The 23153-nt window shown below is 41.4% G+C and overlaps 1 protein-coding gene across 1 annotated transcript in view; it reads left to right on the top strand.

Annotated features, from left to right (window-relative positions):
- The first annotated feature begins 240 nt into the window (after positions 1 to 240).
- TANC2 (tetratricopeptide repeat, ankyrin repeat and coiled-coil containing 2) overlaps positions 241 to 23153 on the top strand; it is a 120890-nt gene continuing 97977 nt past the window's right edge. Inside the window, exons 1-4 of the mRNA XM_062507951.1 lie at positions 241 to 306; positions 4867 to 4966; positions 19916 to 19987; positions 20344 to 20346. Coding sequence (XP_062363935.1) covers positions 4900 to 4966; positions 19916 to 19987; positions 20344 to 20346 — 142 coding nt within the window. The 5' untranslated portion in view covers positions 241 to 306; positions 4867 to 4899. The remainder of the gene's footprint in view (positions 307 to 4866; positions 4967 to 19915; positions 19988 to 20343; positions 20347 to 23153) is intronic.

Below are 23153 nucleotides of genomic sequence, written 5' to 3'. Positions count from 1 at the left end.
GTGAGGAGGAGACAAGTGACCCAAGTTACTACTGATTAACAGCAATAAATGCAGCAACATTCACTTTTTAAGTGTAAGAATGAAGAGTGGGATCTGCCTGATGCTTACACAGTAGTACTCTGGAAAAGTTGTGGGTTTATTCCAGGGATGGGATTATTGTAGCTCTGTGGGTGGATGGGGTGGGGCACAGAGGGTGCTGAGAAGATGCTACTAAATTCTGTTGTGTTTCTTTATGTCTTTCAGGACTCGCAGTGAATGGAGGAGGACACTTTATGCTAGAGATTAAGCTTGTCTAAAGATATCAAGGTAGGAGAACCTTTTTTTTCCCATGTCTTCTTTGCAGGCATGATTTAATTGTTTACATAGATTTGGAGTTGTCTTCTGTTGTTTCATTGTTAATGTGTGATCACCTGAAATTGGAACAAGGGCACTGTCTTTCTATAACAGTTTTACCAATTCTTAACCTGATTGTACTAGAGGAAAAGTTGTAAGAGCTTTCACATACTAGTGTTTGATCATTCTCTTTTCTTACTGGAGGTAGGAAAGGAAAGGAAAGAGAATGGATGTAATAAAACAGTATGTGGGCTTTCATGTTATTGAGTTTATTCTTACTACTAATTAAAATATTCTTTTTTGTAAATGCATTATGTAATAGTGACATTTCATTCTGTAAAAATGTACTTTGGTGGGGCTTTTTTAATATAAAACCCAAAACACTCCGTGTTCTGACAAAATCTCCAGTGCTTGTTAATGGATTGAACTCCAGTTTAATATTAAATATTATTGAGACTTACTGCAGAACAGGCTTACTGCAGCTCCTTAATTAGGTATGTATTTTAAGATGTATTTTTGATTATTTAAAAATGAAGAAATAATTGCAGTTTCCTTTAATCTCTTGGCATAGACGAGCTGTAATATTTTCTGATTTATACTAATTGCCCATTTTTTGTTTTCATTTTCTGTTGCATCAATTAATCTTCAAAAGTAACTTCAGATTGATAGGAGCCTCAAGCAGAATGTCCAATATGGGGCTGGTGTGATTTTGAGTGACAGGTTCTTGGATGCTCCCTGTCACAGCCAAAAGTTTAAATGCAAGAAACTCTCTGCATTTCAGTCTTGTGGTGGTTTGGGGCAGAATCAGAATGGTGGATCCTGGCACAGTGAAGTTTGTTGATTCAGCACAGGAAGGACATGGAGCTGTTGGAGTGAGTCCAGAGGAGGCACCAAAATGATCACAGGGAGGGAGCAGCTGGGCTGTGAGGAAAGGCTGGGAGAGCTGGGGTTGTTCAGAGAAGAGAGGACTCCACGGTGATCTTATGGCAGCCTTTCCACACCTGGAAGGAGCCTGCATGAAAAATGGAGAGAGACGATTTACAAGGGCCTGCAGTGACAGGACAAGGAGGAATGGCTTCAGTGACAGAGGGAAGGTTTGATTAGATAGGAGGAAGGAATTGTTCCCTGGCAGGGTGGGCAGCCCCTGGCACAGGTGCCCAGAGCAGCTGTGGCTGCCCCTGGTTCCCTGGCAGTGTCCGATTCCAGGTTGGACACTGGGGCTGGAGCACCTGGGACAGTGGGAGGTGTCCCTGCCATGGCTGGGGTGGGACCAGGTGAACTTTTAAGGTCCATTGCAGTCTTGGCCATTCTATGATTCCAGCTGTGAGAAGTGCCCTGAAATTTCTTTCAAGGCAGTTTAGCAAGACTCAGCTTATGCAGACCTGTACCACATTTGATTTCAAGCTTTAATACCTATTCACATGGTTGTTGATGGAGGCAGCTACTAGTAATATTTAAAACCAAAGCAATAATTATAACTGTTACGAGCAACACAGAAGACACTAAAAGTGCCACGGGCAAATTGATGAAAGTGAGATTATAGCATTTCTAACTTTTGTTTGGTTATCATTTTTCTCCAAGGCCGGCAAATTATGACATTGTATATGGAGAATGGAAGTGTCCTTTGGGAATTCAGTCTGTGTCATTAATCTAGAATTAGAAACCAGGTTATACAAAATGACAAAGCCTGGTTCAAAATTAAATTTCCTCAATTTCAAGGTCATCACATTTTTATGTTGAGGAGAGAACTGACTTTTGGCCTTCTCCTAATGAGCGATTGCATTCTTTCTGCAGTGTTTCTGATCTCATTTTAAATAGGTGTTAAATGTCAATACATAAATAAAAAGTATTGCTGGAGAAATCTTTTTCCCAGAAAAGTAAATTCAAATGTTGACTGAAAAGTTATGGTTACAAAGTCTATTAGTTGGTATTCTGTGGCTGCAGGGTTATCTGATGGGGATTGTTATTGTTTGAGAGTAGTGAGTTTCTCTGGATTCAGAGTGAGTCATAAGCTCTCTGTCAGTGCAGTCTTTCTCTGAGAGCAGTCGTGCTTTTATTCTCCTTTGTCCTTACTTGAAGTATGACTGTGTTCCAGACAAAAGGAAAAACAGTCTCCTGTTAGCAGAGAAAGGGAAGCTTGAGCCTGCACAGAGCACATGTGTGTAGAAGGATTGAGCATTGCACCTTCCTGGTGGTGTCCTTCTGCCTCACAGCTCCAGGTACAAATAGCTTCACCCTCTGGAAGTGCTGTTTTCCAAGCAGAGCACCAAAATGAGCTGTTCCTCTGCTAAATTGTATTATTATTTTTCCATAATAATACAGTGCTTGTCTCCTTCCTCCCAGGCTGTAACTGTACAAAAGAATACCTGTGAACATAAATGCCACAGACTTCAAGTGAACATAATCACCACAGACTCATCAAGAATTCTGTATGGCCACATTCACCTTAGGGCTGTTGTTGGGATCTTCACAAACATGGGAATATTACTTTGTTACGCTCTCAATTGCTTTTTTAACTGGAGCATTAACAGCTACTTCTTTTGATAAAATAAAAGCAAGGATTAAGGCCAAGCTCCTGCTTCCTTGTGAAACATTACATTGACCTGCTGCACTTGTTTTTGTAGTGGGAATACTGTTGGGTCTTTTCTGAGTATATTTTTATGTATTTCTATCAAGCAAAGACAACGGGGTCATATCAGGAGGACAGGAGAGAGCCCAAGTGCAGGGGCTCTAGGTTTATGGGACTCAGTGCAGGATCTGTAGGAAAGGCAGTCCAGACATCTCCAAGTATTTTGTTTAAGAGTGGATTGGCAAATTGGCCTTCACATCAGGCCCCCCCATGATAGTTATTAGTAGTCAGGTTTTTGTGAGCAAACATAACATCAAACAATTAATTTTTGTTGTTCTAAAGCCTGTTAGAGAACTCTATTTAATAAACTCTTAATTGCTTAAAGGCCTCTAATTGGTAGAGTTTAGTGCTTTTAATACCTTTGTTGTTTTCCCTATTTCCAAATAATCCTAGAAGTTCTTGGCAAGCTTACTAGGTCACAACCGTGCTGTTTTCATTCTTAAAGTTCCTGGAAATGTTTAATCTCTAAACTTAATCTCTAAATTCTGCTCCTGTGTGTTTTAAGTGTGCACAGACCAAGCTTGTAAATATACATTTCCTTTGACTTCTGCGTTGTTGCAATCAGTTATTCCCACCCCTGTGGTAAGTCAGGGTGTTCTGGGAGGCAGAGTTTAATGGATTTGGTCATCATGGAGTTCATGGAGCCTGAACACCAGCTCCTTGTGTTTTGGTGGCAGAAGGGTGCCGGGGATGCTCAAGTGATTGATAAATGCAGAGGAAATACACAGATTCCACAATTTAATACTCATTCATGCATGCACAGATCTGTTTGTGGAGTCTGGTAAGTGAATGGGAACTTGTGTCAGGAAAGGCTGCTATTGCTGTCATCCCTGTGTGCTTGCTGGAGCTTGGGATGTGTGTGTTCTGAGCTGCTGCCCTGGAATGCTGGTGTGTCTTAGTAAGTGAGTAAATAATATTAAAAGGATTTTCAGTGGCTTTAAATATGCATATAAAGCTCTTTGAACTGGGCATTACTGTATTATTAGACTTGCAAGTATCAGACAAATGTGAAGAAATGCAAGATGGCACTTACTGAGCATCCTCCAAGAGGAGCCAAATATTGTTACAGGAAAAAAATTCATTATTTATTTTTACAAGATGAATGTGTTGCCTTGTAACTATGGAATATCATGTGTAAATAGAAATAAAATAGTGGTTTATTGTATGTACTGATCAAAGACTCTTTAAAATCCTTTTGGTCTGTTTTGAACTGCTTTTGTTGTAGGTGTTTTGATGCTTTACATGCTTTAATAAGTGTCTGTTCCCCAGCACAGGCTGTCAGTGTGCCTGCTGATCCCAGACACTCTTTTTATCTTCAGCAATACTCAAGACAACCTTCCCCCCCCCGCCCCCCAAGACATACACAGCAAGGAAAATATAGGGATAATGTTTCTGTTTGATTTTTTGCATCAGTTACTCTGGGTTTGAGCGACTTGTCTCCTCATGACAATTTATTCAACTCGCAGGAGAATTTAAGTCAACCAGCCCAGGAGCTGCAGAGCATCTGGAGTCGTGGGTTGGTGTCAGCAGGATTGATTTTCTGAGCAACAGGAAGGGCAGCAGCTCCTTCTGATGTGTTTGGCTTTAATAGTGATGGGAAATGGAGGCAGTTTGCTAAATGCTATGTCTCTCCCACTTCTGTGTGGTGATAAATTATTTGGGAAAAAAGGTTGGCTCTACCAGCAGCACTGGAATTGTCCTGTCCTGGAAATAAAGCCTGGATAACTTCAAGCAAACGGAATGATAAGCATTCTGTGGATGTTGTTGTTAGGAATTGTATTGGCAAAACAGTTTTTCATCATTTTATCTTGGTTTTAGTGCTTCTTTACCTCCTCTTCATAATGGCTTCCTGTTGTCCAAATGGGAGTGTTGATTTTGTACGTCTGTTATTCTGTTTTCTGTAGTGTTTGCAATAAAGGAAGTGGAACAGGATCGCCATGTTTCGAAACAGTCTCAAGATGCTTCTTACAGGAGGGAAGTCAAACCGCAAGAACAGGTCCAGTGGTAAGTAGTCATCACCTCCTCGTGCATGTGAATACTGGCACTTTTAAAACCATTCCTTTTATGTGTTTTGGTCTTAGCAGGACTTTCTTCTTGTTAATGAACAGATGTACTCAGCTGATGATCTTGTAGACTCCAAACATTATTATACTTCATTTTAATATTGTGCTGCACTTTTAATTTGAAATGATATGTATTTTAAAATATATGTAAAGCATCATCTGATTTTATTGGGGAGATGCAGGGAAAACCAAATAAGAGTTCTACATAATCTTGCAGTAAACAAGCATCAAGGTTCACGTTTCATTTATGGAATGTAAGAAATTTTTTTTTCTTCTGAAATGTCTGTGATAACTTGTGGCAGTCAAACCTGCTTAATTGCAGCCAAAACTTGTGAAAGCTGCAGCAATTTCTTTTAAGCTTTTATTTTTAAACAGGAGGGAGAGAGAGGAATGAGAATAGTTGAAATTAAAGGAGAAATTGCCCAAATTTAGTCATAATTGATGTCAGTTCTGCTTCTCCACAGTCTCAGGAAAGGAGTTTGCAGTTAATACTGGCTCCTGTGGCTTGCCCTGTTTAATCCATCACACAGACTGGGGGAGATTGTAATTGTAAAACAAAACATTACAAAAATATTGATAGGCTTTAAAAATATTTTTGTTAAACTTCCCTATTTTTTTCCGAAAACAGAGTGTTGGCAGGATAAGCGCTTTTAATTAAATCCCTCATTTTGAATTTTAAATCCATCTGGCAGCACATTTAAAATATTTTGGGATACAGTGTCTATTTGTGCTCGTGCATCTGAGTTAATGTGGATATTTATGTTGTGGATGTTCCTATGGATGTTCCTTGAGAAACCGGGGTGAGGATGAGGAGACATGGTGGTGGTGAAGGCTGTGGGAATATGGGCTGCTTTCCCTTGGCTTTAGCAAGTTGCCCTGTGTTTCTCACGCTGCCAGAATTTGGCCATTATTGATACCTTCCTGCCCATGATGTATTTGGGGAAGGAGAGTTGTGGGACTTTGCTGTGGGGCAGCACTGCTGCCTTTAGGGCTTGGGCATCAGGGGTCTCTTACTGCAGGGTCTGGTGGCAGTCACGGGGTGTTGGTCGATCCTGACGGCGCTTCCTGGGAAGTTCAAGCCTGCCTTGTGGTGTTGTAGTTGGTGTGGATCTCAAAGCAGGTAAAAGTCTGTTTTTCAGACCTGAGGTGGTAGGCTGTGCATTGCTTTTATGGAGAAGATTTCCTTCCCACTGGAATTCCTCCATCTCTTGTAGCAGGAGTGGTTAGTGTGAGGGAGGTACCTGCAAGAAAAGACAGGTTTGGGGAAGACACGTGAGCTGATGGCTCCATCCTCTTGTGATTTGTGTCATATTTACTGTTTAAAGTACAAGTCCATTGATGATACCTTTAGAAAACTGTACATAGACAAATCACCTTGTGATTTCTATACAATGGCCTGTCTTTTTCAGATGTGCTGCTAACAGGCCTTAGTATTCCTTCTGGCTTATCTCCCTGAAGCAATATTAAGGATTTTGTATATGCCAAGCTCTGCAAATATATATTTCTTATTTTGTGAATGAAAAATGTCAGTTCTGAAGTATCGAGATTTGGCAGTCTGGTTTTGGGCAAAGCAGAAGAGGAAATGGGTTTTCTTATTCATATATTGAAAAATAGTATGACAGAATTGAATTGATGAGGTTCTCTCTAATGCCAAGTGACTGTACTGTATGTTTAATTTACTGCAATTCTGCCGTTGAAATCAGTTGCTTTATTGAGAAGTTCTGTTTGGCATTCTTCAGGGCAAGAGAGGAAATGGGAAAATGAGATGATCAGGTTTGTTATATTGTTTGTGACTAAGTGGCAAACGTCCCTGCACTGCATAATAATTCTTCAGATAGCTGTCAAACTTCCAAATTCTTACATTACATTAGATTAATTCATTGCTGCCTAGATTTTTTAAAAAATAAATATATTTAAGTCTGTATTTCTTTGCAACACAGTAAGGAAAAAAAACAGTAAATCTTATTTATGTGTACATTTTCACATCACATGCAGTACTGTAAGCCTGAAACTTGCTATATTTATTTGCTTTGCAATTCTGGCAAACAACAAATTTGATACTTTAAAAGCAGATATAAAAGGAGACAGAATTTACCTAATAATATACAAAAGGCATTTGTCACCCTGTCACTGCCAGGATCGTGATGAATCCTCCCATGCCCTTGAATAAATCCCAGAATGGTTTGGGGTGGAATGGAAATTAAATATCTAGTCCCATCCTTCTGTCATGGACAGGGACACCTTTCACTACCCCAGGTTGCTCCAAGCCCCGTCCAGCTTGGCCTTGGACACTGCAGGGATGTGGCAGCCACAGCTTCTCTGGGTGCCCTGTAGCAGGGCCTCAGCACCCTCACAGTAAATGCAACTGTCTTTCAACAGCTGGGTCCAGCTGTTTCATTCTCTTGAACATTTTCACATGGTCAGTGCTGTCCTTCAGGTCCCTCCAGCAGTCTTGTCTTCACTGGTGGGTTTTGTCTTGGCACTGTCAATAGGGACATAGGTGGGACACTGCAGGCTTTGGATTTTTTTTTACTCATTCAAGTCCCCTAAAAAGATTGTGTTTATTGAAATTTTAAAATTTTGTTGATCATTAACATGGTTTAGAATGCTAATTAGAAGCTGGAAACTAAGCTTCCCTGATGGCTTTGGTGCTCTGATTTGCCCCGTGACCTCAGAGCTACACCCATCTCTGAGAACCTAAGCTCCATGTGGGGAAAATAAACAGTTGGAGGTTTCAGGTGTGCCATGTATTGAGCCTGAGTCTCATGGGTTGGTGACAGCCCACCCAGACATCTCTGTGAAATTTTACTGTCTTCTTTTCCTACACTCCAGTCATTTTGCATTCCAGTGAGGGAATAAACCTTTGAAGCAAGGTTAAAGGTATTGTGTTCTTTTCTTGGGGAATCCAAAGGAGAACACTGGCCTTTGAAATTCCTGTGCTTTGCTGTGTCTTTCATTTGCAGTAGCTCTTGACAAACAGGATCACTGGAGTCAAGCTAATGATTCCTAGATGTGATGTGGTTTTGATAATTCTTTGTGATTAAAAGAACACTGGCAGTGATAGTAGTAAAATGCCTTCTAAATTTTCCTCCTTTAGAAACTGCTGAGCAACCTCTCTGAGAACTGTAGTTAACATGTATTTTACCTCAGCTATGGTGGGTTTTCCCCTTTGCTGCTTGATGGTGCTTTGATTCAGGAACACACAAAATATTTATAAAAGAAGAATACAATTACATGCATCTGAATGGACAGTTACGTACAGTAGTGCCAATTAAAATAAATTCATTTGTGCTGCAGCATCAGCCTCTGTAATCTGTGGTTAATTCTGGGTGTCCTTTCAGAGCTCCAGCGCTGGGGTTTCACAATATGTGCTCTGGACACAGAGTGCTCAGTGCACATGTGTGTGCACATACTTAATGTCTTATCTTTAAGACAAATTCTCCTGTGACTCAGGAGCACTCAGGATGATTTACAGTAATGCCTTGAGGACACAGTATGCCTGCAACAGTGGTTTGATTAGGTTGGGTTTTTTTCTGATACAAATGGATATTCCACAGAGCCACCCAATAACAGCATCTCTGGTGCTGAAATGGGATCTCAGTATAGTTGCAGATTACCTTTGTTTTTCTAGTGTAAATTAACTTAGAACTACACAGACATACAGGCTTTCTGATTCGTTTCTGTCCAGAGCTATATTAAGTAAGATGTTTCTGTTTTAAAGTTTTAAACAGGACTGTGTTTTTCTCCATCTTGTTATTCCTTCTGGATGAAGATCCAGCAGGATTGTTGTGGCCAGGCAAGCAGGTGTATTAACCTGCAGATAGGCAAACCTGCTGCTGCTGCTTGTAAGAGATGTTTGTGGCTTCTTCCCCTAATTCAGTTCTTCTTCTTCAGTTCTGTTCTCTGAATCCAAAGAGTGAGGTTCTCTGTTTTCACTTGTGTTTATCAAGGACTTGTCCCATATTTATCTGCAGTTTTCTTGCTTGCATTAATCATTCCTTGGTCTGGGTGTATATTGAAGTAGTGCTCATCAAATCAGTCCAATTGTATTTATTCCAGTATTCTGCTGGGGAAATAAGTCAGTGTAGTGGATCCAGTCATTCCACCTATTACAGTTATCTTTTTACAGTTTTTACATATATACGTTTATCTTGTTACAGTTGTTCTTTTCCAAGCAGATGGACTATTTCCCTCTTACATTATCACATGAAATTAATGTCTCTTTAAGAGTTTGGATTCCCTTTCGAATCTGGTAAATTCAGCTGCAAAACTGCAGATTTTTTTTGGTTTTTTATTTCCCCTCACTTTGTGAGGAATAAACCCAAGAATTTGTACTGTTAATTTCTGACATGGGCCAAGATAAAAGTAACATTAAACAAAAGAAAAAAACAGGGGGAGGGAGCAAAAAAACCACCACCACCAAAAAAAAAAACCCCAAACAAAACCAACCAAACAAAAAATAAAATTAAAAAAAAACCAAGGCAAGTACTATAAAATCTAAGTGTCCAAGGCATGTAATCCTTACCCCAAAGGGTCTGCTTTCTCTTCTGAGTTAGTTAAGAATTATATCTTGCTTGTTCTTAACTATAAAATGTGCAGTTTTTATCTGGAGCTTCCCAGCCAGGAGCCTGCTTGTCATTCAGAATATTTTTGGTGCAGGGTTTAAAAAAACCTCTTCTTCTTTCCTGGTTCACAGAAGACCCAATTACTTCTCACTTCCAATATATTTATAGGGCTTTTTGGAACCTGCCACTTTATATTTTAATTCCAGGACTGAAAGGGCCTCTGTCAAATGCTCTTCTTCAATTCCTGCCTCTTGAAGATAAAAGGCATTTCTGTGAAGGTCTCATTTCTGCTTGGCCAGATCTCTCTGCAGTTTCTCAGCTATCTGATCTCTTGTGGAAGTCTGAGGACAACTTCTACCTCAGAAGAGTTGAAGGGTTGAAGCCCCAGAACACAAGACACAGGACTTGTATTTTGGATACAGATGGGATTTCGTGGCCTTACTCCCATTTTCTGACAGATTTGTGATGAAATGTTGGTGCTTTACTGGGGCTGAGCCCCTAGAGGGAGCAGGAGTTTTCCATCAAATCCCATCGACGTTTCTGTGCTCATGTGCAAAGGAAATTAACTTACATCTTCCCACATCAAATGACCTTGTCTTCTCTTATTCAGATTTAAAAAGGTATACGAAGAGAATATACACACTAGCTTCAAAAGGAAATAATATCACTTCGAGCCAAACTGTGGGAAAAGGGGAATGTCTTCTCCAGAATGTCTGAGGGAACTTTAAAGATTTGTATATCTGTAATAGTTTAAAAATCCAATCAGATTTTTAAAGAAAATAATGTTTATTTCAGTGAATTCAACACTTGCATTTGGAAAATCAGTAAGAAATCAATGAGATGTCTAATAACTTGGGGATTCTCTGCTGGAAGAGACCTGGCCCCAGGGACAAATCCCAGAATGGTCTGGGTGGGAGGGACCTCAGAGCCACCCCTGCCATGGCAGGGACACCTCCCACTGTCCCAGGTGCTCCAGCCCCAGTGTCCAACCTGGAACTGGGCACTGCCAGGGATCCAGGGGCAGCCACTGCTGCTCTGGGAATTCCACCCTGTGCCAGGGCCTGCCCACACACTGCAGTTCCCCAAGTTCTCACAAGAAGGAAGGGATCTTATGGAGCAGGATATGAGGCTGAATACTGGTTCTGTGCTCCTTGAGCATCACGCTTTTGGATGTAAACAGTTGGGTACTGCTTGGAGATGCTCCTGTGCTCACTCATATAATGTGGTAGGAGCATTCCTAGACCAAACGAAACAAACCCTACTGTACTTAGTGTCTGTTACCTAGCTCCATTTTCATCACAACCTCCTAAATATAATTAATCCCTATTAGTCTTGACGTGCCTTTACTTAAATCTCCACCCAAGATGTGAGATGCTTCCATATCTTATTTTTCCCCAGTTCCTAAAGATAAATATTACCTATATTCAGTGTTGCTTGTCCCTGGGAAGTGTTAGTGCAGATTCTTACTGATCCATTTTAGGATTATATTCCAGGTATGACTAATGTTTTTACTTTTGAGGGATTTTTACAATCAGCACTATAGATGTGAAGTGACTGCTTTTCCAAGATGCACGTTCTACGTGGTTCACATAAAGCATTTCTTGGTTGCAGGAAGTACCTGTGCCAGGTGTGAGGGATGACTCTGCAATTCCATCATTAAATTCTCTTTCTGCAGTTGTGATTGCCCTTCCCTTTTCCTTTTTTTCCTTAAGGAAGAGTGAATGTCTATCACTTACTAATACTTTTAATGGAAAAATCATCTTTGCTTTGGGAGAGGGTTGACTTTTAACCTGCACCTTTTCAGGAGCTTTTCCTCCTCAGCCTCTTCCACTGCTCGCACAAATTTCTCCTCTCAGCATGTCTGTGAGGTCTATTTTTTTTTTAGTATCAGATATATTTTTAGATAAGTCATGGATAATTTTTGCTAGGCTTCCATCTATAACTGACCTATTTGAAGGAATTGTGGAAATTTTTGCAGCAAGATCTTTCTGAAGTGGGAGGATTTATGTTTCCCTTTATATAATTTTCATTTTGAGGATGATATCAGTATAGAAGCCGACCCATATTCTTTTAGCATACAGAAAATCCTCAAAACCTAAGCAAGTTATGGACATTATTTTATTAGAAGCTTTGATAAAGTGTCCAGATCTGGGCAGAACAAACTTTTTGTCATTAAATAGGTTTGAAAAATCTTCAGGTGAATTCAGAATGATTATGAGCCATCAGTTCTCCTCTGAGACTCTGTTACTAATTTGCTGATAGACAAAACTAATCTGTTGAACTGGACCTTTGGACTATTATTAGAGTAAGAAATAAAGGTCATGGATTATCTCATGATTCCAACATAAAGATTTTAAAAAGAGGCTTTTAATTTATATTTATGGGTTGTTTTCTTTTTTGTTATGATTTCAGGTGACACAATTTAATTGTATCCTAAATGTAGTCTGCTTTCAACTTCTGTTAAACCACTTTCTTTTCCTGATACCCCAAGAGTTAATAGTGCATTTAAATTATTATTTTGTCATATTGTTCTTACCTGATTTGTGTGATTGAGTCATCCATTTACTCTTTTTTAAAGTATTCCTTGTTGTTGTTCATGGTGAAATACTGTAATCACTGAGGTGCCAACACTGTTTTATTTAAAGGCATAAAAAGCAGTGGAAAGTATTCTTGGTGGTGTTTATGCCTTGTTCATTTAGAAATTCAAGTTTTGAGCTGCATCTGTTCTTTTAATTACTATGTTCCATGAACAAAACTCGTTTCAAAGTTTACAGCAATGCTGTGTTACTCAGTATGGACACCTACAAAAGCGTCAGGAGATCCCAGTGCTAAAATGTAGGAAAAACTAGAATTCTGGGTGTCTAAATATCACAGCTGCCTTAGCCTGCTGTGGTGATCCCAGTGGCTGATAAAAGATCTTGAGTTTGGAAGTGTCTTCTGAAAGCTGCCCTGCAGATTAAAAACCCACTCACACCTTACAAGGGAATATCCAGCTATTCCTTTTCTCTTCTCTCTTCTCTTGAAAGAAGAACTTTGTGCCACCATGTGTGCCCAAGACACATCCCTGTCCTTCCACAAGCCATTTGTCCCTGTTGTTGCTCTTTGTACAACCTGCACCATTTACTTCTTTCCTTGACATACTCAGAGAGCAGATCATCCCTTCAAATGGATGGGAAGTGGTGAAAATAGAGCTTATTCTCTGAAGCAGCTCAGGGGAACTGTGCTCTGGGTTCCTGCCCTGGGAAGGCTGGGGCAAGGGAAGGGCAGGAGCTGCACCTGGAAGCACTTTAAGACAATTAGGCCCCAGGGAGACAAAAATGAAATTAAATTAAATAGTGGCCACTTCAGAAGTACATAATGACAGTGAAACAGGTCTTTACATAATAATTTGCTTATTAATTCAAGCCAGTTTTCTGAATTTTCTTTGTCTTCCTAGAATAAGTGTTTCCCATATGAAATGTCACAGCATGTTCATATTCAGTTGCAGAAAGGTACCATGTACTGACTCTGAGCTTTTGGTTCTGCATTTTCTAAACTCACATTTAAACTAAACAGGAATGGCTTGTTTAGTCACAGTGGGACAAGCTTAAGCTGAAAGAGTAATTTTCATTTTACTAGCAAATTGATCCAATTTTTATTTGGGATAAAAAAATGCCGTGTTGGCCATTTAAAAATAAGTATTTAAAGGTGTACAACCTCACTGGCCCATGTTGCCTGGAAGTTGTGAGTGCCCCGTCCCAGGAAGGTTGGATGGGACCCGAACAACTTGGTCAAGTGAAACGTGCAGAGTTCAGAGAGGATCTCTGAGCAGAAGACACCCAGTGACAATATTGATGTCCTTGTTGGCAGTAACCTGTGGGCTCATTGATGGCATTTGTTTTTCCCTAATGTGACATGGGAAGCTCTCGTGTCTCTCCATCCAGCTGTATCATCACTGTTTGTATCTTAGTTACATAGTTATGGTGGTTTTAAAATTAATGAATGAAATACACTATATAATTTCCAAATATTATTAGCCACACTATTTTTACCTCCAGATATTTTTGTCATGAAGTCATCTTCCCACTTAAAAAAAAAAGGAAGGGTTTGTTTGGTTTGATTTACATGTTCAGTATAGGTGTTTCTGGATAAAAGAGTTACTTGATGTTGATAGAAACAAGGATGCCACTTTTTCTGTATGAAATAGGTGAGATGAATCGTACCCCAGATTAGAAATACCTGCATTTTCCAGTGATAAGTAACACCCTCTCAGATGATGCAGGTACAGGTCTATGACACTGATATCTGAATTTACTTAGGATTCATTCTGCTCCATAATAACTAAGATGTTGGTGTATATGACTTTCTGATTTCTTATACATGCCAGGGAAAAGCCCCATTTGTGCTTGTGTCCGAAATTCCTGGGCAGGAATGCTGACAATGTCTCTTGTAGGAATAGGATTTAAGTTAATAAAATGTATTATGACAAGGGCATTTTCTTGCTGTGTTTTTTGTACAAGCTGCCAACACAGTAGGACATTAACTTCAGGTTTCCAAGTACTGAAGCAATAAAAATAAACAAATGTACTTGCAGAGGCAAAGAATTTTTTTTTTTTAGATCTGCAGTTCCTCTAAGAAGTCTTTTGGCCTCTGACCACTGGGTTGTTATTTTTTTTGTCGGTGTGTTGTTTTTTGGGGTTTTTTTCTGTGGATTTTTGTAACTAATAAGCAATATGGGGAATTAATGTAGGATATCCCATAAGAAGACAATGGACCTTTACATTTTGAAGTCCATTTATCACTGAATTACAGAGTGGTTTGGGTTGGAGGGACCTCAGAGTCCACCCAGAGCCACCCCAGCCATGGCAGGGATGCTTCCCACTGTCCCAGGTGCTCCAGCCCCAGTGTCCAACCTGGAACTGGGCACTGCCAGGGATCCAGGGGCAGCCACAGCTGCTCTGTTAGGGCAATCTGTTAGGAAGTGTGTGCGTTGTCATGCACAGTCGCAGCAAGTGTCCATGCTCTGCTCCTAGAAAGAGGAAGTTTTTGCCATAAAAATGTAGCAGGAGGAGATGGAGGAAAGAAGTGTTGACTTTTGGAAGGTGCTGAGGCATTTTAGTATGCTTCCCCTGGATCTGTGTTAGAGCTCCCTCAATAAACCAAACAAATCCATAATTCCTGCTCTGCCCAAAGACTTTCCTCAGAGATAAATGGATGGACTTAAGTATGTTTATGAGTTGCTGAAGCCTCTTAAGCCAAACTGTTATTTCTACCAGCTGCAGTGTGGCCACAGGACCCGGGCACTGCCTTCCCCTGTGCTAGGCACAGAGAGGCATCTCAGCTGTTGTCTCCAGTTCTGAGCCCCTCATGGTGAGACATTGAGGGGCTGGAGAGTGTCCAGAGAAGGGAATGGAGCAGGGAAGGGGCTGGAGCCCCAGGAGAGGCTGAGGGAGCTGGAAAGGGGCTCAGCCTGGAGAAAAGGAGGCTCAGGGGGGCCCTTGTGGCTCTGCACAACTCCCTGACAGGAGGGGACAGCCGGGGGAGATTTGGGATCTGCTCCAGGGAACAGGGACAGGAGGAGAGGGAACGGCCTCAGGCTGGGCCAGGGGAGGATCAGGGTGGACAGCAAGAGGAATTTCTTCACTGAAAGGGTTTTTAAAGATTGGAAGGGGCTGCCCAGGGAGCTGGTGGTGTCCCCATATGTAATAATGCTATTTCTAACCATAACACCATTTTTTACAACAATAATAATTTTATAGGCACAACAACAACAACGATAATAATAATAGTTTTATAATAGAATTAATTATAGCATAATAATAATTTGTAGTGGTGGTGCATATTGTTTTCTGAGGCAGAAAAATACTCACAAACTAAATAACCAGGAAGGACTTTTGATTAAAATAATTGTTTTCTGTACCAGACTGGGCTCCCTCTTCTCCCCTTCTCCAGATGGGGAGCACTTTGCCCCTTTCCAGGCACATCTCACCCTGGGGAGAGCAGCAGGCAGATCACGTGGCACATGTCATTTCTTACCAGGCTGGAATCCATCTGGAATGCTGAGATCAAGATTTGCAACTCCCTCCCGTACGTCGGCAGCGCTGCAGCGGGTTCCAGGGTCAGACTCCTGCTGTGGTAGTGCCGGCAGCTCCAGGCTCCTCCTGGTGGGCTCTAGCCCCTGGAGCTGTTTGATTTATTTTTTCTGAGGTTTTTTTTTTTTTTCCCCCCCTGTGTTTCTGTTTTGGGAGCACAAAGGCAGTTGGGAGCCACATCTCCAGACTCTATGCCGTGCAAACAGGGATGCTTCTGCAGGGATGCTGGGCTGGGCTGGAATCGGATCCATCCCTAACAGCTTGACTGGCTTTGTGTGAGTCTTCCACCTTTTCAGATACAGTTTTGATACTATATGGATTTAAACTGTTGATTTATCAGCTGTTACAGTGGAGTGTGCTCTGACAGTTGCTGTGAGAGCAGCAGCACATCTGATGCAGTTGATTCCTGCCGCAGATTCCCCAGCATGCGTGCAGCAGCCTCACCCACCCTTGCATTCTTCTGCCTTAAAAATTGCTTTGTCAGATCAGAGATCTCGAGTGACATTTAGTCAGAGTGTGGGTTTTAAAGGTCTTTTAATTAAATAGGAAACCAGAAATATTGGGCTGCTTGGCACTTGATTTTGTATGAAACTTGTTATGTTTGCTTTGACAAGAATAACTGGCAGGAGGTGCTGACAGAAGTGATGCCAAAGGTGCTGTGGGATTTACGGACATCAGATGTGCTGGTGCTGATGCATCCAGTTCCTGTTTGCAGGATTGTAGTGCTTTGTGCAGGGGATTTCTTTAGGAATGCTGAAACCTTGAGATTTTCTTTCACTGTCAGAGCAGTCAGTTCAAAGAATCCAGTTGTGTGTATTGGGGAGGATTTGTTATGTCATTGGTTTTAATGGAGAACTGGTGGAATGGTGATGAGGGGAGAAGAGGAAGCAGGAGTGTTTCTCAAACCTGGCTACAGCAGGAGAGGTTGCTCTGCTGATCCTTTGACTAATCACGGGGTCAAAAAGTGTCTTTGAGATCCCTTCATCTCTTTGTAACTGAGAGAAAGAGTTAATAGCCATGACTGTTTATTCTGTTCTTGCCACAGAATCAGGCACTCAGATGCCTTGTTGGGTTTCTGACCTGTGTCCAGCATCTCAGATGGACAGATGCTGGACACTGATGGGACAGCAGCTTTCAAAAACTGAAATAATGTTGTAATAGTTAATGGATTTTCTTAACACTGTGATTTTTTTAAAAGACCACAGAATTTTTTCTACCTTTCAAATAAGATGCAAGAGAATATGAATTACTGAGTCAATATTTACAATATTATTCACTTCCCATGTGGCATTTGACTGTCTTCTCTTTTGCATGACAACTTCTGTAAAGCACCTTAAACAGGTTCATCTCAGTCTGTGCTGAACTTTATTTTAAATTAACACGGATAGCTGTGTTGTCTAGCAATGATTTCACAACCGATTTACTTCTGGTGACCTATTTTAGCTGTTGCATTGAAGGATTTGTCAATAACTTTGGTGTTTCAGCACACTGGCAATCATTACAGCAACTGAGTTGATTGAACATCTGGAGTGATACTGTCCACAAATGTCTGAATAGCAGGTCATGTCTATAAGCAATAGCTATTGCTAAAGCAAACACTAGCAACTACCTAAAATCATGCATAAATAAAATAATGAGGAGTGTTGCTGCAATGACGGAGTCTCAATGTGCACACAGAGGTGAATGTAAATACAAGCACTTGGAAGTTCAAAAAATTTGAGAATTAATATTCCCTTAGAAACAGTAATGTCCCCTTTTTTGCATGTACTGTGAGATAACTTCATAGTTATGTGTGATGCTGTTCCCTGCTAACTGTGCTCCTCCTCTGCTGGGAGCAGATTGTGCTCAACATTTTGTTTTGTAGTGAAGAGAAAAAGAATTAAATAGTTCATTTATTTAGGTCTTAGCTGTGGCTGTTCCTTTCCATCCTCAATTTCCCCCAAGTTCCATCTTTGCTGCAGCCAATATCAAGTGCAGCAGCAGTTGTATGCTGACTGAAGATTTCATATCTGCTGAGTCATCTATTTTTTCCTTTCCCACCCACTAAATGCATTTTGGAAAGTAATTTGCTATGAGCTTTCTTTCCCCATAATATATTGTATAACTTGCAGGGAGATCCATCCCAGAGTCCTGACTCCAGTTCTTCTTCTCCAACCCAATGGCTTTGGCAGCCTATTGTCACTGTTTTGTGTCACTCCATTGAGTGTTGGAGTATTCTGGGGAGCAGGACCCCAGATCTGCTGCCCCCCAGACCGCCCCTTTGCCATGGCTTGTTCTCAAGGCAGAGTTTGATACACCTAGGTAACTGTACAGCAGAGGTGTTGTCTTTCCATGTGATGAAGGAGGTTGATTCATAGAATCATCAGGGATCTCAGGATGGGTTAGGTTGGAAAGGACCTTAAAGCTCATCCAGTTCCACCCACCCAGCCCCATGTAGCTTGGTGTTGAAAACTTGTGAGAATGATGAAACTTCTAGGGAGGGAGTTTGTCTTTTGCTGATGATCATGTGTCTTTGGGTAAATACATGGGTTTAGTCCTGATTTTAATACTGGGACTTTCTTGTCTTTTGAAATGTTTAGTCCTTACAGTTATTTTGGATTTGGATTTATGTTTGCAGTTCAAAAGGGTTTTTGTTTTCTCCATGACTTAGATAGAGGTTGTCTGTGGTGGCTCGTAGGCAGGGGCCATTAGGGATGATGATGATATCATCATCCATGTGCACAGCCATGGCCAAACCAACACTGGGTGTTACTGGAAAATCTGCAGTCAGGGCTCTGTTAGTGCTTTTGATTGTAGGAAGGTTCAGTGCAGCTAATTCCAAGAGGGCATCTCCGGGCTAATAGAAGCTCCTATGGACATATCCCAGTTGAAGTTGTATTTGCAGTGTGACATCCTTCTGGCAACCAGAATGTAAAAGGGAACTGGGCAGGTGTTGTGATCTCTGGCCTCCCTGGCACCTGGAAGCTGATGGCTTATCTGGGCGGGTGCAGCTCATTTAAAATCAGGATTCTGGGCTGCTGTAGACAGATGACCTTCACATGCAGCTGCTGTGTCAGCAGGGAAAGATGCAGAGGTGACAGAAATGGCCTGCCTGGCATGTGTTCGAGGTGCCTGAGCATTGCTTCAGGAAAACTGAGAGCTGGGAGCAGAAGAGGGAGCAGAAAACCTCTCCTGTCCTGGGCTGTGGTTCCTCTCATTTTGGGGTGGACCGAAATTTTTAGTCCCCATTTTAGTTCTGCTCTTGTGCTGCAATTTACAGCTTCCCATCAAGCCAGACATAGCTCATGTGTAGCCAGAGTTGATAAAAGTTAAATTATGGTATAACTGGCCCCTCCAACAACTTCTGTAGAGCTATCCAGAGATACAAATATATCAAAATGCAAGTTGCTTTTAGTATCATCAAAACACATCGATGCTGAACGAACTATTGAGTTTTCAGACAGCTATTTAAGAAATCAGTTATTTCAAAACTATTTTTAGAGATTTTAAAAGCTTCCCCTTCCCCTGCTATAAGGGCTAAGAACTGCTGAACTACAGCCTGCATTTGAAATCCCTGGGTTTGCTTTTTCCCAGTCTCTGGAGCTGGGCTTCTTTTTTGCTCTCAGGTGCCAGAGACTCCATGTACTCAAGTATCTGTATTGATGGGTGTATCTATTGTTTCTAATCTGGTGAGTTGATCAATGAAGAGCAGCCTGTAATTAATTGTATAATATTGTACACTGTGTCCCACTTTGCATTTGCCCAGATAGATTTGGGATTTGACGACTGTAGCTGCTTTCCTAAACAGTTTCGAGAGGATGTAATAAGCGGTTTTGTTCTTCCCAGCCTTCCTGGTTTTTAGCAGACAAATAATTTTAAGGGGACACCATTTCAGATTTCATATTTCAAATTTTTTTTTTCTGGATCTCTTTATTCCAATGTTTAATATTTTTATTTTTTGATATAACAGTCCAAAGTGAAGGAACTCTTTGAAGATGCAAAATTTGGTTTTTATCTCATTCAGATATCTGTGGGATCAATAGGAACAAGTAAAACCTTCCTTCTGTCCCGAGGACCTCATGGATTTCATTGCAGTGAGCTGTGGGCAAAGGTTGAAGGAGCAACAGAGTCAAGCAGCAGTTTCCCCAGTTTCAATCTGCCAGAGGGACCTTTTGTCCTACTGTTCCCCTGAGATAGGTGATGGGACTCAAGGAAAAGATCTGCCTGACCTGTCCACTGTGATGTTCTACTTGTGCTGTTTTGGTTCTCATGCAGATGGAGGGAACGAGGAGCCACCAGACCGAAGACAGGCAAGTGTAGACTCCCGTCAGAGCCGAGCTGGGCAAGGTAAAACCTGAGTGTTGTTCTGCCTCGGGGACTCATCTTACTTGTTCACCTTTGAATCCTCCCACGTGTTGTGTTTCTCATCAAACTGTGTGACCTGGCAGACTTTGTACCATCTCTGTTACCCACACAGCTACCAATGTACTGAGATTCACAAGCCAGAGTGGCTGACGGAGTTTCACCTAATTCCTGGCACAGCACAGGTGAACCAGAGATGCCGGATCATGGTGTCTCTGTACTGCAGCCAGAAGGGCAGTGTTCTGCTGTTGGAGCTGGTGGTGCTGGGATTCTTTAGCACATATCAGCCCAAAACAACATTTGATTTCCAAGTTTCTACTTTCCTTCCCCTGTTGTCACAGGGGGTACTTGGAAGGTTCACCATAACCAGATTATCCTTCCTCAAGCCCTGGGATGCAGAGGAGAAGGACCTGTGTGTACCTGTCTGGGGGCTGAACAGTCCCACGTTGCATCTTCTGCTTTGGTTTGTTTCATCCCACAGGAAGAGGACAAAAGGTCCAAGGAAGAAAGTGCTAAAACAGGGTTTATGTTCTTTAAATAACAATCCAACAGACTCTTGTTGAGTATCCATCACTTAGAGTAGGTTTGGTGGTTGGTTAGCACCATACAGAACCCTGTAATGGGGATTTCTGTCCCTGACAGCAGGTCTTAGATCTGTGCTGGTTTATGTGTCCTCTGAAGCAGCTTTACTTAGTTTTAAGTATTGTCTCATTTGTGAGGGTTGTGCAAATGCTGTATTCTCACACATTGAGACTTTGAGACTGAGCAGCATTTTTTTGGAAGTAGGGCTCTAGTAGGTTCTATGTACATTGACTTATTCTCTCTGGGATTGCAACGATAATTTTCCTTTTATTTAGGCTCAAGCCTGTTGTTGTCATGGTGTCCTAGTGACTTATTATGGGGACATCTTCTCCAGACAATTGTCCTTTTTTGGCAGTATTCCAGTGTTGCCTGAGTGAGATGATTTTGAGTCATTGAAGCTGTGATCAGATTTAGGGGGATTGGAATTGGTAGCTAAAACCCTGAAGCATCAACTGCTCTGTTCACATAGGATCTTGCAATTACTGTATTTAAATTTATTATTTTACATTTTTTTGTTTTAAAGTAAAATTAGGAAGGAGCCAGGGAATTTATAGCTGCACATATCCCATGGCAGCTTGCATACAAGGAGAAGTGCTTTGACGTTCAGAGGGAGTGGCTGTTCTTTCCCATTCTGAGCTCAAATGAAGTTGTTGCTGTGTAACTGTGCTAGAGGCTGAGCTTTGCTCTGCCGTGGGTCCCTGGCATGTTCTTCCCTGTGTTTGGCTTGTGTCCAATGGTTTCTTGTTACGGGACAGAGCAGCTCAGAGGCAGCTGCTGCTGGGAGCTACCTGAACACATTCTGTTCTCTCTTTCAACCCATCTATTCTGGATCTCTGCTGCTGTGGGAAAGGCATGGGTTTTGGCAGAGTAAGAGGAGATTTTTTTTCTTTGCAAATCCTTGCCCAAGAGTCACCAATCTGTACCTCTTCGCTTTAGTGACTGTGACAGCAGTAACTAGCAAGAAGTTTCAGCGTGAGAGGGAATAGAAGGGGAAAAGGTAAAAAAGCTTCCAAGTTCTTAGAGCAACAAGCTTCTGAGCTAAATATTTCCATTTGGATCAGTGAATGCAAATGTAGAGGCAGACTTTCTGCAGCATGGAAGGAGAAGTCTCTCTGCTCTACAGACGCATTATCTCTAACTTTTCCCAGCTCTATGTCCATCACTTGAAATCTGTCTGCACGTGCTAATGGGTATTTTTCATGGTGGTGGGTTAAGGAAGTTTTTTATCCTTGGATAAAGCACCCAGCTGAAATGGGGCAGTTGTCTTCCTGCTGTCTGACCTTCCACGTTACTGTGTGTGATGCTCAGGTGTCTTCAGAGGTTCATTGGAAGGACAAGAGAAAACACTCTTAAGGACAAGGTTTAAGTGGTGAACATAGTGGTGATGCTGGGTTGATGGTTGGACTTGATGATCTTAAAGGTCTTTCCAACCTGAATGATGCTGTGATAGTCTTGTAAAACTCCAAGAAATAGTTTATTTTATTTAAATGTATTATATAAGCAAGCAGTTAAAGTTACAGTTCAGCCATCAATGAGCCCTAATTCTAGGGTTTGATAAGCCAAATATTCTTTCTGATGAGAAGTTTCAGACTGTTGCAGGGGTTTTGTTTGTGTGATTATTTACTCTGCCAAGGAGGAGAGAGAAATTTTGATATGTGTGGAATGAAGGTAGTACCTTGTGGATGTTTTGTGAGTTTACTGTTTTGTTGTAAAGCATTTGAATTTTAGGAGGGAAAGCTTTGCCCACCTATAATTACTTTTATTTCTATATAAGATACTGCCTTTGCTTTTAAGTAGATTGATCAAAGGCACTGGGAACTTACACCATAATAACCAGTGAAAGGCACAGAGATTTGTAAGTCTTTCCCAGACTTTAAGCTGCAGGAGATGCCCATGGTTTATACGTCCCTAAAATTTAGCCTGGGGCAGTTGAAATTATTTTCATGAATCAAAGTCATTAGTGGCAAATCTTTATTTTCATGCGTGGTGCCAAATGTATTTTAAAAATCCATCATGGATTGGCTTTTTGGATGCTAGTTTTGGCAGCAATGGTGGTTTGTCTTCCCTGACACTCCTGGTGAGCCTGGCCAGGCTGGCAGAGCCTGCAGAGAGCTCATGGTAACTGGTGACGGATGAGCAAGTGGAGAGTGAGTTGCGTTTTGAACTGTCAGAACCAGTGTAGGTGTGAAGAGCTTCAGTGCTTATTTGGCTTTCGAGTAAAGAGCAGTACAAAACTGCTGAGAGACATTCCTGAATGCTGGCACCAGGAATGGATGAATTCTAGCCACTGGTGCTGCAGCCTTCTAGAACCCTACAGGAACCGGTCCAGGACTTTTGATGGTTAATTCAACATGGGTTGTTGTGCTGATCACAAGCAATATTTTGGGTTGTTCATATTGTACTTTGGATATTGGCAATACAGTTCTTCTGTTGTCTCCTTTGAAGTACCGTGTATTTGAGGCTCTCACGCTTCTGTCTTATTTCCACTTTAAGTCCATCTCTTTCTGTCCAGCAAACATTTTCTCTTTTAAGCAAACTCTCACAAGCCACTGAAAACAGCACACCTATC

This window comes from Cinclus cinclus, chromosome 24 (genome assembly GCF_963662255.1).
Source record: "Cinclus cinclus chromosome 24, bCinCin1.1, whole genome shotgun sequence".
NCBI classification, from domain to species: Eukaryota; Metazoa; Chordata; class Aves; order Passeriformes; family Cinclidae; genus Cinclus; species Cinclus cinclus.
The sequence above is the reverse complement of the archived record's forward strand: the minus strand, read 5'-3'. Positions and strand labels throughout refer to the sequence as shown.